This window comes from Anomalospiza imberbis, chromosome 2, assembly GCF_031753505.1.
Source record: "Anomalospiza imberbis isolate Cuckoo-Finch-1a 21T00152 chromosome 2, ASM3175350v1, whole genome shotgun sequence".
NCBI lineage: Eukaryota > Metazoa > Chordata > Aves > Passeriformes > Viduidae > Anomalospiza > Anomalospiza imberbis.
In genome coordinates, this window is record NC_089682.1 from 5,359,563 (window position 1) to 5,372,849 (window position 13,287).

The 13,287-nt window shown below is 50.2% G+C and overlaps 1 protein-coding gene across 1 annotated transcript in view; it reads left to right on the top strand.

Annotated features, from left to right (window-relative positions):
- The first annotated feature begins 3,054 nt into the window (after nucleotides 1-3,054).
- The window catches only part of PDE9A (phosphodiesterase 9A), a 51,189-nt gene continuing 40,956 nt past the window's right edge, over nucleotides 3,055-13,287 (top strand). The window contains exon 1 of the mRNA XM_068179624.1: nucleotides 3,055-3,467. Within this exon, the coding sequence (XP_068035725.1) occupies nucleotides 3,399-3,467 (69 nt within the window). The 5' untranslated portion in view covers nucleotides 3,055-3,398. The remainder of the gene's footprint in view (nucleotides 3,468-13,287) is intronic.

Consider the following 13,287-nt stretch of genomic DNA (forward strand, 5'->3'; position numbering starts at 1 on the left):
GCACTGCTTGGATTTGAAGGATTTGATAAAATAGATAATGCTTCCCAATAATTTTTGCCCCACATTGCCCAGTGTATACTGAAATAAGGAGACTCTGGAAGGTTAAACCAACTCAAGGCAGTGATCTGCTGGAGCTGCACACTCTCTTTGATGAATGTTATCTTTCCTCTCCTTTCAGGCATGGGCTTGAGCTGAGCCTTCGATTGCATCAGGCTTTTGTCGCAATTTCTGAGTGCTCAGCTTTTGAAGATTCACTTCTACGTGAAGTTCTTGAAAAGAGCAATAGCCAGCAGTTTTACAGCAAAGCAGTTTTTCCAACAAGTATTAATGTAATTAGGGAGAGGGGGATGTGGGCTGGAGCTTAACAAACACAATTTAAATACACAGGGAGAGTAGATAGGACAAGGACAGTGGAGAGGCAGGACTAGGATCATCACCTGGATTTCAGAGCTTGTCCTTTTGCTGGCTGGAGAATCTGGTCACATTAAAAAAAAAAAAATCGAAAAGTAGATTCTCACTAGTGTGAGACTCTGATCATTAGATATCTCAGTGAGGTGTGATCAAATCCTGAAATGCACCAGTGATGTTGTTTGACCGCTCCTGCTGTGGGTGATCACAGTGGGAGAGCTCAGTATCCTCCTCTACAATCCCAAATGTCCCATGTGCATCCCCCAGAGAGAGTGTTCTTGTTGTCTCTTTCCAAATGGCTGCATTTTTGTCATCGTGGCCATCTTCCTCAGGAACCCGCCGGGTCAATCAAGTCACTCAGCAAAACAGGCTTAAGGCAGTGCTTAGCAGAGCAGGGTATGGAGTGGTGGGTCACAGAGGTCCTGACTGGTGTACAGAAGCAGTGGGGTTGGTGTGGAAGGGCTGTTGAAGTGGGAGAAGCTGTAGCTCAGAAATAGCCACGGGGATCACCTGTGGAGTAATCTGAGGGATTAGCCTCTGGGATAGTTCACAGGATAGTCTGTGGGACAGACTGCAATACAGCCTAGAGGCTAGTGGAGCAGGTAGTGGGGTATGGGACAGGCTGTGGCACAGCTGAGGGGACAGCCCACAGGATAACCCTCAGGATACCCCTGCAGTGGCCAGGGCTCTCTCCTGAGAGACTCCCAGTGCCCGCTCCAAGCTGGCAGAGGAAGGATGTGGAGCAAAGGCTTGCACTTCCCAAAAGAACCAACTGCCTTGCTGCTGGCTATGAGAGCTTCAGAAGTGTCATTGGCTTCAGCCTGGAAGGTCAGCCCAGCTCTGACTCCCAGGCAGCTCTGGGACCCACTCAGCCCTCCGGCCCTACAAATCCCCTTTGCAGAGCAGCAGAGCCCTGTCTGCATTTCCAGGGGCAGCAAGCCACAGCCAAGGACAAGCCACAGCCAAGGACAAGCCACAGCCAAGGACAAGCCACAGCCAAGCCCCTTGGCCTCTGCTGGGGTCATTTTTGTCTCGCTCTGGCTGCAGAGAGGGCCTGGGGTGGGCAGGGTGAGCAGCACCGACCGCGCTTCCCCAAGCCCTGCTCTCCCAGCCCGCACAGCACAAAAGAGGCCTGGAAAAGCTTTTGCAGCCCCTCCATCAAAAGCCCCAGAAAGCCCAGAGAGCTCATGCTGGCAGGACGGGCAGTGTGCTGGCAGGACGGGCAGTGTGCCGGCAGGACGGGCAGTGTGCTGGCAGGACGGGCAGTGTGCCGGCAGGATGGACAGCGTGCCGGCAGGATGGACAGTGTGCTGGCAGGACGGGCAGTGTGCCGGCAGGACGGGCAGTGTGCTGGCAGGATGGGCAGTGTGCCGGCAGGACGGGCAGTGTGCCGGCAGGACGGGCAGTGTGCTGGCAGGATGGACAGTGTTTTGGCAGGATGGGCAGTGTGCTGGCAGGACGGGCAGTGTGCTGGTAGGACGGGCAGTGTGCTGGCAGGACGGGCAGTGTTTTGGCAGGATGGGCAGTGTGCTGGCAGGACGGGCAGTGTGCTGGTAGGACGGGCAGTGTGCTGACAGGATGGGCAGTGTGCTGGCAGGACAGGCAGTGTGCCGGCAGGACGGGCAGTGTGCTGGCAGGACGGGCAGTGTGCTGGCAGGATGGGCAGTGTGCTGGCAGGACAAGCAGTGTGCTGGCAGTACGGGCAGTGTTTTGGCAGGATGGGCAGTGTGCTGGCAGGACGGGCAGTGTGCTGGTAGGACGGGCAGTGTGCTGGCAGGACGGGCAGTGTTTTGGCAGGATGGGCAGTGTGCTGGCAGGACGGGCAGTGTGCTGGTAGGACAGGCAGTGTGCTGACAGGATGGGCAGTGTGCTGGCAGGATGGGCAATGTGCCGGCAGGCCGGGCAGTGTGCTGGCAGGATGGACAGTGTGCTGGCAGGACGGGCAGTGTGCCGGCAGGACGGGCAGTGTGCCGGCAGGCCGGGCAGTGTGCTGGCTGTGCAACCTCTCTGCTGCCTCCGAACTCGGTCCCTGCCGTGCCCGCTGTGCCCGCGGCCGCTCCGGCTCCCCAGGCGGGCGCTGCAGCGCGGCACAGCCCGGGCACGGCAGATGGCATTTGGCATCTGCTCCGGGAACACCGCCGGGGCCGCGCTCCCTCCTGCCTTCCTCATGCGAGATGCCTTTGCCAGGACACTTCACGTTCCCCTAAATAACAAATTCCTTCACTCCGGGGGTGGCATGGATGGCGGTGGGCGAGAGTGTGGGGTTTGTGCTTTCTTCATGCTGCTGGAGCTTACGGGGGGGGGAAAGCTTCTGTTTTTTCCTTCTGTCCTTGTAATGATAACGGGAGGGATGTGGAAATGGAGCTGCTGAGTTTGGATTGAGACGGTCCAAGCCCTGGCTGGCAGTGGGTGTCTGAAAGGACACTTCCAGCACAGGGCACTTCCAGACGAGAGCCTGTCACTGCAAGCAGCTCACCAGGAGAGGCACTAACTAATAATTACGGTCCTATTTCAGCGTAAAATCAAATTATATCTCTCACCACTCCGATGAAGGAGGCTTTTCCTCCTCCGCAGCCCCCCCGGGGGATAAATGCCACCTGATCTTGTGCATAACAGGAGCTGGTCCATCCCAGGGTCAGAGCCCGAATGCGGATGCCCAGCAACTCTCAGCCTTAAAGCCACGAGGGGTTGTTGCTATGGGAATGGAGAGGGGGCTTGCAGGCAGCATCTGGAGCCCGTGCCTTTCCCTGTCCGAGGCAGCTGGATTCGGAGGGAAGCAAAACTAAAAGGAGGTGGCAGAGAGAGACAGAGGCACAGAAAATGCATGCATGTTAGAGGAGGGACCTTCCCAGAATGAGAGTACAGTGGGATACAGAAGAGCGGGGACACCAAACTGTCAGGCAGCGGTGGCTCGGCTGGGTAGGATAAACCTGGTTTTCTACTCTGATTGACACTGGAAACAAGTCCGGTGAGAGCCCAGCTGTAGCAAGATGGGATCTGCCTCCTCCACTTACCGGCCCAAATGTATTTATTTGGACATTGATGGAAGAATTCAAAAGGTACTTTTGCTGTTTTTCACCAAGTGGCGTCTCCGGACGCGGCGGCGGCTGCGGGCGGTGTTTGCTGCACGGCCGATCCCAGACGCGCACCCAGCGGGCTCCGAATCCCTTTTCGAGGGGAAGGGGGGGGGTCCTGCGTGCCTTCTGCTTTGTACACGGATGTTTATTTAAAGGGGAAGGGGAGGCTGGCACAGGGGAGGGCTGGGCGCTGCCAACACTAACTCGCTGCCAGCTCTCCCTGCCGGCGTGGGGATCCTCGGTTTCGCAGCCGCCTTGGCTTCCGCTCCCGGAGCAGCGTCGCGCCGTGTTTACAAAGTTTAGCTTGGGGCCAGGTTTCCCCCCCAGGCACTGGGAGCAGGGAATACAGCGTGCCGAGCTCCTTGGAGACTGCCTGCCCGAGGGTTCTGCCCGCGGGCATCTCGCTGCGGCCGAGCCGAAGGTCAGGCAGGTGCCCGGCTCTTTGTGCGCTGCCTGCGGGGGCTGCGGGGACCCCGCCGCCTCTGCCAAAGTTGCTGGTGAATGCCGCTAATTAAAACTTTCCCTGCTGTTCGCCTGCCTTGTTTGGTTAAGCACGGTTCACAGCGCGGGGAGAGCTGCGGGAGAAATGTGTCCTGGCTAAAAGGGAGAGCTCGCACGCTGTCGAGCTGACAGCCCACTGCTTTTAAACAGAAACAATGCCGACGCCTTTCTGCAAGCTATTTCTTTCCCCCTTCTCTTTGTCAGCAGTTCTTTGGCCGCAAACCAAGTGCCTTTACTGTAACAGAGAGCTGCTGAGAGGCTCCAGAGCAAGCAAACTGATTTGCGAAATTCAGATCATTCTCGTCTTCCAGCTCTAAATTTTCGGTTCACCCAATCTCGCCTTTTGTTTTTAATTTTGTAAAGAAACAGCAACGAAAAATGCCCTGTCCCTTGCCTTGCCCTGTCCCTTCCCTCCCCTCTGCTGTGTGAGTGAATGGAGAGCTGCTACTCACAGTCCCATCCCACCACGCCTCCAGCCCCCTCCACCACCGCCCTGGAGACCCACGGCGACCTCTCAAAGTCGCGTCCTCAGGAACAAGACCTTGGAGAATCCAGATCTGTGCCGGATTCCCCAGAGAAAGGTGCTCCTCTTGATCCATCTTAGACGTAGCCCGGTCGTGATGATGGTCCCTCTGCTGCCGTGAGATTCTCCATGCCGGCTCTGCTGAGCTGAGGGCTCTGATTCTCTTTTCCCAGGGTCTAATAAATTGGTTGCCTGGTGGCCCCCCAAAGCGTGGATGGAATGGCGCCTCCTGGTACCTGTACAGTTCAGTTCAAAAAATGTTTTGGCATTTCGAAGGGGTGGTGAGTGTTTCCATAGATGTCGGCAATGCACAGTGTTTGTCATCTATGCTGGATTAAAAAAAAAAAAAATACAGCATTTCTCTAGCCAGCCTCTGGAGAGTACTTTTAACATTAAAGGCACAGGAGAGGCACAGTCACATGAGCAAGCAAATGCAAACTCGGGCAGCATTAAGGGGGTTTAATCTCGGTGAATGTTAACTGTTTCTTTTGTCAGATGTAAAATCCCGCCCGTGTAATGTTTGGAAGGATTCCTGAAGTAAAAATGCCGTGTAAATGGGGTTCACCCAGCGGTAAGCAGGGCATAGCTCAGATTCTCCTGCCTTCTCAGTAACATCATTAGAAAGAAGCAGAAGGGAGGGGGGAGAAAAAAGCAGCAGCCCTTAGTCTTCCAAGGAATGCAGCAGTGGAGGGAACTCATTAAGCCAATGCTAAGCTTCTTGTCAACCAATAACGAGGAACGAGCTTCATTCTGACAGCACTCGCCGAGTTTGAAAGGGCTCAGCTCCAACTGGCCCTGCTGGGCATCGTGAGCATCCTACCCCAGCACCGCTTGTGGTTGCACTAGTTCAGAGGCAATTCTTGTGCTTCCATGGCCTCACCCTGAATTTCCACCGGTGCTGCCGTAGGGTGTTCTGTTGACTTTGGGAGAAGCGGTTTCACCTCGGCGCCGGGGTAAAGGAAGGGACGAGGCCGGTCCAGGGAGCCGCACGCCACCTCCCCCGGGACCCTGCGCCCTGCAAAGTGCTCTGCAGCAGGAGAGTGGAATTAAACTAAGTAGGTTTGTGTGTTGGCAGGTCCAGAGGGGCACAGCAGGGAGGGCAGAGGGACCTAGTGGTTACGAAAGAAGAGTTGGCTGGCTGTGAAATCCTTCCCAGGAGTTATTAAAATAAAGGAGGCACCATCAGCCCGCTTGAAAGCTGGACCACGCCGGTGCCAGCACGTCCTAGAGGAAGGGTTGAAGTCCATATCTGTCTCTCACAATATCTTCTGGACAAAATGCCCAGCCCAAAATGTCCAGCCCACAGCTGGGTAACTGTGTGGAGCGGTGGATGAGCAGCTGGCTCACAGGTCAGGCACAAAGGGTGGTAGTGAAGGAGGTGACATCAGGCTGGTGTCCGGTCACTGGTGGGGTTCTGGAGGGCTCCTGTGCTTTTCAGCACCCTCATCAACAACCTGGGCACAAGACGCTAATGAATACTGAATAAGTTTGGTGATCACACTAAATTGGGAGGAGCTGATGGCTCCCTCAAGGCCAGGGAGGCCCTGCAGAGAGACCTTGACAAATTTGAGGGCTGGGCAATCACCAGCTGTATGAAGTTCAACCAGGGAAAATGAAGGATTCTGCACCCGGGATAGGGTTACCCTGGCTGTGTGCATAGACTGGAGAGTGAGATGCTGAAGACCAGCACCCAGGAAAGGAACCTGGGAGTCCTGGTTGATAGAAATTTGAATATGAATCAGCAGTGCCCTGGCAGCCAGGAGGGACATCTCTGTCCTGAGGGGCATCAGGGCCAGCATCACCAGCCTGGCAAGGGAGGGGATTGTCCTGCTCTGCTCTGGGGCAGCCTCACCTGGAGTGCTGAGGGCAGTTTTGGGCACCACAATATAAAAAGTCATGAAACTGTTACAGAGTGTCCCAAGGAGGGCCATGAGGATGGTCAAGGCCTCGAGGGGAAGCTGCATGAGGAGCAGCTGAGGTCACTTGGTCTATTCAGACTGGAGAAGGGGGGCTGAGGTAAACTGACCTTCCAGAGGCACAGCCAGGCACAGAATTGTCTTCACCAAAGTGACCGCAGCGTTGGGCTCTCCTCCAGTGGGCAGAGTTGGCTGAACACCTCTCCAAGCTGGGCCAGCTTTAGGAGGGACCTGAGGTGGCCCAGCCCAGCAGAGTCCAGTGGTGGGACCCCAGGCTGGCAGAGGTATGGTCATGCAGGGGCTGTGGGATGGGGGAGATCAAAGGCTGTGGGATTACAGCCACGCTCCACATCCAGGGCTCTGCACAAACCAGCTTCAAGGAGGTCACTTGTTTTGGAGCTGAGGGGAAAATTAAATTCCAGTGTAACCCTCTTCCTATCCAGCACCCACGTCAAGGGATGCACACCTGGGAGAAACAAGTGCTGCTTGGTTTATTTATTTCTAAAGGATCTTCTCAGCCAGCAGTCCAGCACCATCTTGCTTGGACACAGCCCTCCCTCTGCACTTCTCAGGAGCACCTGGGGCTGAGCACACAGGGAATCACCTCCGTGTGCCAGCCCTGCCACAGCTTGCTCTGCTGCCAGGCACAAGAGAAGACAGCAGGGCAAGGGGAAGCCCTGGCTGTGCTTCATGTAGGATGAGGTGATCTCGACAAACCACCATGGACTGGGATTTCTCCTGGCTCCTGGAGTGCCACTACATGGGGTCAAGCACCCAAACCCCCAGCATCAGTGGAGAAGTGCCAAATTTGAGCTGGAGTCTTATTTTCCTTCACACTGTTATTAACCCTTTCGCTGCATTTTGAAGAAAAATTCCTATTGAATCTGTTTTTCATTAAAAACCCACCGGGAAAAAAAAAAAACAAGTTTTATTTTCCACGGAGAAACTACTGGGAACATTTTCTTTTGACCTTTGAGATTTAAATGGTAGCAGAGCAGAGCCAGCCAGTGGCCTTATTCCCAGCAGGATGGCTTCATGGCTCTCCTTTTCAAATGTCACAGGCTAGTGGCTTTGCTTGCAGAGTTTTAAGGAGTTCATCTGAGAAAAATGCTTGTTTCAAGAGGATTTCTGTTTCCAGTATCTTAATCAACATCATATTTGTAACATGTATGGAAAATCAGAGGGCTACAGAGCCTGAAGTAACTGGAAAAAAAGAAGAGGACTGTTGCCTTTGTCAAGGATTCTATGAAATCACTCAATGGTATTTTCCTCAGAAAGCAAGTAAAGAATTTTGGAGTAATTTTGCTGATTTATTGAGTCATTCTGGATGTTTACCAGAAAATTTGCCTCTTTTCTTTTTTTTTCCCCTCAAAGAAATGCATTGAGTTCAAGTTTTCTGGGTGTCTACTGACCTGACTTGTGTTGCAGGACACTGAGCCATCCACAGCCATTGTTCCTCTTGGCCCAAGGTCCCCAAACAGCAGGACAAGGCTCGGACTGAGCTTTGGTGCCGTGGTTGTTCCATTGAAACATCAGCGCGCAGGAATCGCTTCTGTCATGTGAGCTTTTCTTTTCAATTACAGCAGCAGCATCTGTGGTATAAATGCCCAGATTCCAGCAAAGCCAACAGATTTTTCCAAGGCTCACCAGGCTATTTTTTAACCTGAAAAACTGGATTCAGATGAAAAACAAAACCCAGCAGAAAAAATAATGGCGTGATGATCCCTTCGAGGCGATGAAGTATTTTTGCATCTCCATGACTCTTCCAACACAGCAAGGCAAGCCTAAGGACCCCGTTCTGTGTCTGTCTGGACTGAGGATTTAGGGGAACACCCTTCCAGCTGCCACACACCAAAGGGGTGCACAGGATGGGTGTTCATGGCAGTCAGGACATGGGCACCCCTGGGGGCTGCTCTGTGCCACATCGTGCTTTAGCACGGTGAGGCATAGGAATGTTTTTGAGGGATCAAGGCCATTTTCTTAATGCTGGCAGAGCTCTGTGGGTGTGGGAGGGAAAAGGTGGAACAGCTTGAGTCTGGCCAGGTCTTGGCTAAGCTTGGCTTTCTCACTTTAGCTGGCCCTGGTGAACTCGAGGTGGCTGCTTGTTCTTGTTGTAAAGCAGCACGAAACGAGCAGCAGGTTCCTTGAACTCTGTCACATTGCAGCACATAAACATTTTAAGGAGTAAAAATGGCTTAAACCCATGCTTTTAAAAACATAAAAGATAATGTCACACATGGGCCTCTCTCTCCCCTGCTCCCCCTTCTCCTTCCTCCCCAGTGGGGGCTCCTCAGAACATTTAGGGGACCAAACCATAATCCCAGCACAGCTCTGTAATTCCAGCACAGCTCCAAAATTCTTCCACATCCATCACCCAGCAAGGCTTGTTTACTGCTGTTTACCTTTGTGAAGTCACACTCAGTGTATTGTATTTATTGCAGTTTATGTTCACACTAGTCCAGACAAAGTGTAAGTTTAGCACTCTCAGTCTAACACTTTTCTCATAGGTAACTCTGGTGTTACCTACAGGTTCAGAGCAGCCACATATAGCTTATTCTCCTCATATACAACTCTTCTGGTTCCTCACAAACAAGACAAAATCATTCTGTTTCTAGAACTGGTGCCTTAAGTTTTTAACTTAGATATTTTCCAGGTTCTGTACTGTATTAGTGTATAACTCTGAATTTCATATAAAGTGTTTGCAAGTTCTCCTCACAGTTTAGTCAGACAAAACAATCCTTTCCCAGCCCAGAACCAAGGACACTGTTACAGCTTCAGGCCCAAAAAGTGCAAACAACAGGGAATTGAGGAGAGCAATCTGGGAGGATGGGACCTCATAACCTGAAGCTGTAATGAGACAATTAACCCCAATATGGAAATGAACCAAAACTTACAGACGTGTGAAAACTCGTGACCCAGGGTCCATCTTGGGTGTAGCCTCAGCCAGGTTCTTGTACTGCCCAAGGTGCATCCTTTGAAGGCCTTTTAATAAATCCCTGCTTTATTCCTCTAACACTGTCCAGCCTCTGTTCTAGGCAGCCTCTCAAGGCATCAGAGCCTTCCTCATGAACTGCTTATATAGATTCAGGTCAGCCTTTTGCTGGTCTCTCCTCAAACCTGCTTTTCCTCACTCCATAAATAACATTTTCCTTCTAACAGTCCTCTATTACCAAGCCAGTTCTAATGTCAGATTTTAATTGTGTGAGCAGCTTCACTCACAACTACTGAGAACATTTGGTGCTAAAGCATCCCTATTATCCAGTTTACAAAACATTTCAAGCCTCATGCATTCGTGTGCTGCAGGGTTAATTGCACTTAGTACTCCATTAGCAACAAATGTGCGCCCTTCTTGTGTTAAGAAAAGCCAGAATATAGACAGTTGTTTGTTAAAGGTTGAAACACTTTTATGAAATGTTTTTATTTCTGCTGCAGAAGATAGGAGACTTTCAGCCTGGCCCCTCACAATCAGCCTTGCTGGTTCCTGGTTGTGTTCTGCCATTAACAATTAGTACTGACAGATGCAATATTTGCAGTATGTCCCTTAGTATAGTCAGTAGGTTGCACAAGTCTCTCTTGAATGTCATCTCCCTTTTTCTATGAGCCCTAATGACTCTAAAAATTACTGAGATCCTTCTCTGCTCATAGTGGAAGAGCCAGCCTCTGTCATGCTGCCCCTCTCAGTGGACAATCTGCAAGACTGTCCTGGGCTCACACACCTATGAGTGCGTCGTTGACATTTTTCTTTCTTAAAAAGAGGAAAATCTCTTTTCCCACAGCTCTCTTTTCAGGGATGTTACAGGGATGGGAATTGTGACTTACCACATGCCTCGGGATCCTGGTATGTCAGCTCTGTCTGGCAGCTCCTGTTTCTTCATTTAGGGCAATGTACAGGGAAACGAATGGGATTCACCCCAGTTAACCACAGGCATCCCAACGGGAGTGCTGGCTGCTCCAGGAGAGTCAGGCAGGTTCCCCTGTAGTCACTGGGGAGGGAGGTGGCATCTCCAGGGGATGATTCATCCCATCCTAAAGGGGGTTTTGGAGACACGTGGGCTGATTTGGAGATTGTCCTCCTTCTCTGCTGGCAACAGAGGGCACCTGGCAGAGAGGCACTTGAGAGATGCTGAGCCTGGGGATGGTTAAAATTACGTCAGGCAAACCCCACACGTACATTTCGTGTTGAAATGAACATTCTTAAGCCACGTCCCTGCCCAAAACTGTGAATCAGCAGGATTGCAGAGCTGTGACTTTTGGGATAAAATATCGGCCACACTTCTCATCCTCTGTCAGAGTCAGTGTTTGAAGAGCTCAGGGGAGTTTTCATTTTTCCTCAGACCCTCAGCTGCGGGCTCTCGTGTTTTCTCCCCCGCACATGGACATGCACACATGCTCTGGTTTTCTGTTCTTCTCTTAGAGAAGCTCCCACTGTATCAAACAGATGGCAAATCTGGCAGGCTATTTTTAATGCTGCTAACATTCGAAGCTCAGATAAATGAGTGGTTTTCTGAATATCAGCTGTTAATTAGTGCCAGAAATAAAAAAGGAGACAGAGAGTTTGGGTATAGTTGGGCTGATGCTATGTTTGTATCTGAGTTTAAAGAATGAGAAAGATGGGATGTTTTTAAATATGGGATTTTAGGTAAAGCTTCTTTTGGATATTGGGGACTATGACAGAGAGGGCATTTATGGATATTTTTTGAGGAAGACCTATTTGCTTATGGGTCAAGAAATATGAATTCCTTCCAGTGATTCCTACAGAAGGAAACCTAAAATTTCTGGATCGTTCTTCATTTTGTTATGGATGACAAACACCTCTGGAAAGACAGGGAAAATCACAATGAAAAATTTCACATGAACCTTCTGCCTTAATAGTTCAGAAATCCTCCATGAAAGCTGCTCTTACAGAAGCAGTAGCAATTTTCATAGTCTATGCAAGATACATAACTGAGTTTTACTAGAATCTTTTCTGACATAGTATCCCCCATTCTCATTAGTGAAAGATTGTAATTTAGATTGTTTAAAGCCTGCAATTTCAGCCCTTAGTCTGAACATTGCTCACTGAGCTGAATGAAAGACATGAGCAAGTGCTAAAGTATTGAAGACAGAAGGTTGAAACCAGAAGAAAAGAAAAAAACTGAGGGTACACTGGCTTCAAAAATATTTTTACATTATTATTTAGTAATTTTACTAGAGTAAAATAAAAATAATCAAACAGAGGTTAAATTCTTAAAAGAATACCCAATTACAGACAGCAGATCAGAAGAGGATAATGTTCTGGACATAGTTTGCTGTTTACAGAGAGGATTAGCTCTCCTGAGGATCAAACATAGAACAGAAATTGGATTTCTAAGCTGTGTTTTTACCTATCCTATCTGAAAGTAAAATATAATGTGACTAGCTGTGAACTGGTAGGCTGCAGAGTCTGTGCACAATGGTCCTTTAGTAAAATCTCCATCACAGTCCTTAATCTGAACTCCTCACCAAGTGGGAAAGCCAGCCCAGAGCACCAGGGCTCTTAATCCTTGCTCTTCCCAAGAGGGGTTTTTAAATCTTTGTCCTAGACCAGAGGTGGATACTGAGGATTAAGAGACAACAGCTCCTTATTTCAGAAGAAAATGTTAAAAAAAACCCGCAGAGCTCTTTCCAGGAAAGAAACCAGTCCCACAGAATTGAGGGCCAGGCCAGGAACCAGGCAACCCCATCAAACCGCTGCTGTCCTACTTTGCAGTCCCTGCATGCCTCATCAAAATGTTATTTCCACTCCAAAAAGCCTCAGTTATTATTCATTCTGCTTTTCCCCCAGTTGCATCACATTGCTTTCCGAGGCACGCAGGACGTTGCCCACTTAAATGGAATGGCTTCTCCTTTGTCTTGATGGAAACTCCTTGGCACAAACAAGTTAAACATTCAGAGAAGGCTGCTTTTCCTGTCTTTTTTTTTTTTTTTTCTACACGTGGTAGAATCATAGAATTGGGTTGGAAGGGACCCTTAAGGGTCTAGTTCAACCCTCTGCAATGAGCAGGGACATTTTCAAATTGATCAGGTTCCTCAGAGACCCATCCAACCTGGCCTTGAATGTTCCCAGGGATGGGATATCCACCGTCTCAGAGGTTTTGATAACATCAGCAAGGACAGAAATACAAAATCATGTTAACTCTCAGGGGGGGAAAAAAAACCCTGTTTGCAGATGCTGCATGACTTTTCAGGAATACAGCCTTTTCCTCCTGGCACAAATCCAAGGGAAATGTAGCTAACAGGGTTTATATGTGGCTGATTTTCTTCTTGGCAATTAGTCATCAATCTGCAAGCTGAAGCAGAGGCCTGTGCTTCCCTTCCCCACGTAGTTTGTCACTGCTGTGACTGCTCAGACATGATTTTTGTTCTGCCTTTGCTTTCAGAAGCTGAGTGTCATGTGTGTTGACTGGCCTTGCAGGAGACTTTGATGCCACCAGGCAGTATCAGAGTCCCTGTCTCCTCTTTTCCTTCATCCCTGGAGGTTAATCCGTAGATTTTTTTGGGCTGACTTGCATGACTATGCACTTTTTAAATGGGTACTATGAGGAAACCTGTAATTTCATTACAGGAAACCCTATACATGCATGATCTTAGTCCACTACCAGAGCTGGAGGAACTGCTGTGGTCTCCCAACTTTGGCCTGTGTTAAGCAAGATCTCAATCTTCTCCTAAGCAAGGATATCTTGCCTTTAATGCAGGGAATGAGGTGCTGTGAGACACATCTCAGCAGTGGCTTGTCACCCACAGGGACCTAAGCAAGATGTGGGTCAGAGACAGGTCTGAAGGGAGACAAAATTTGTGGATCACACCCTCAGACAGTGCCAGAAATGTATGGTCATGGAGACTC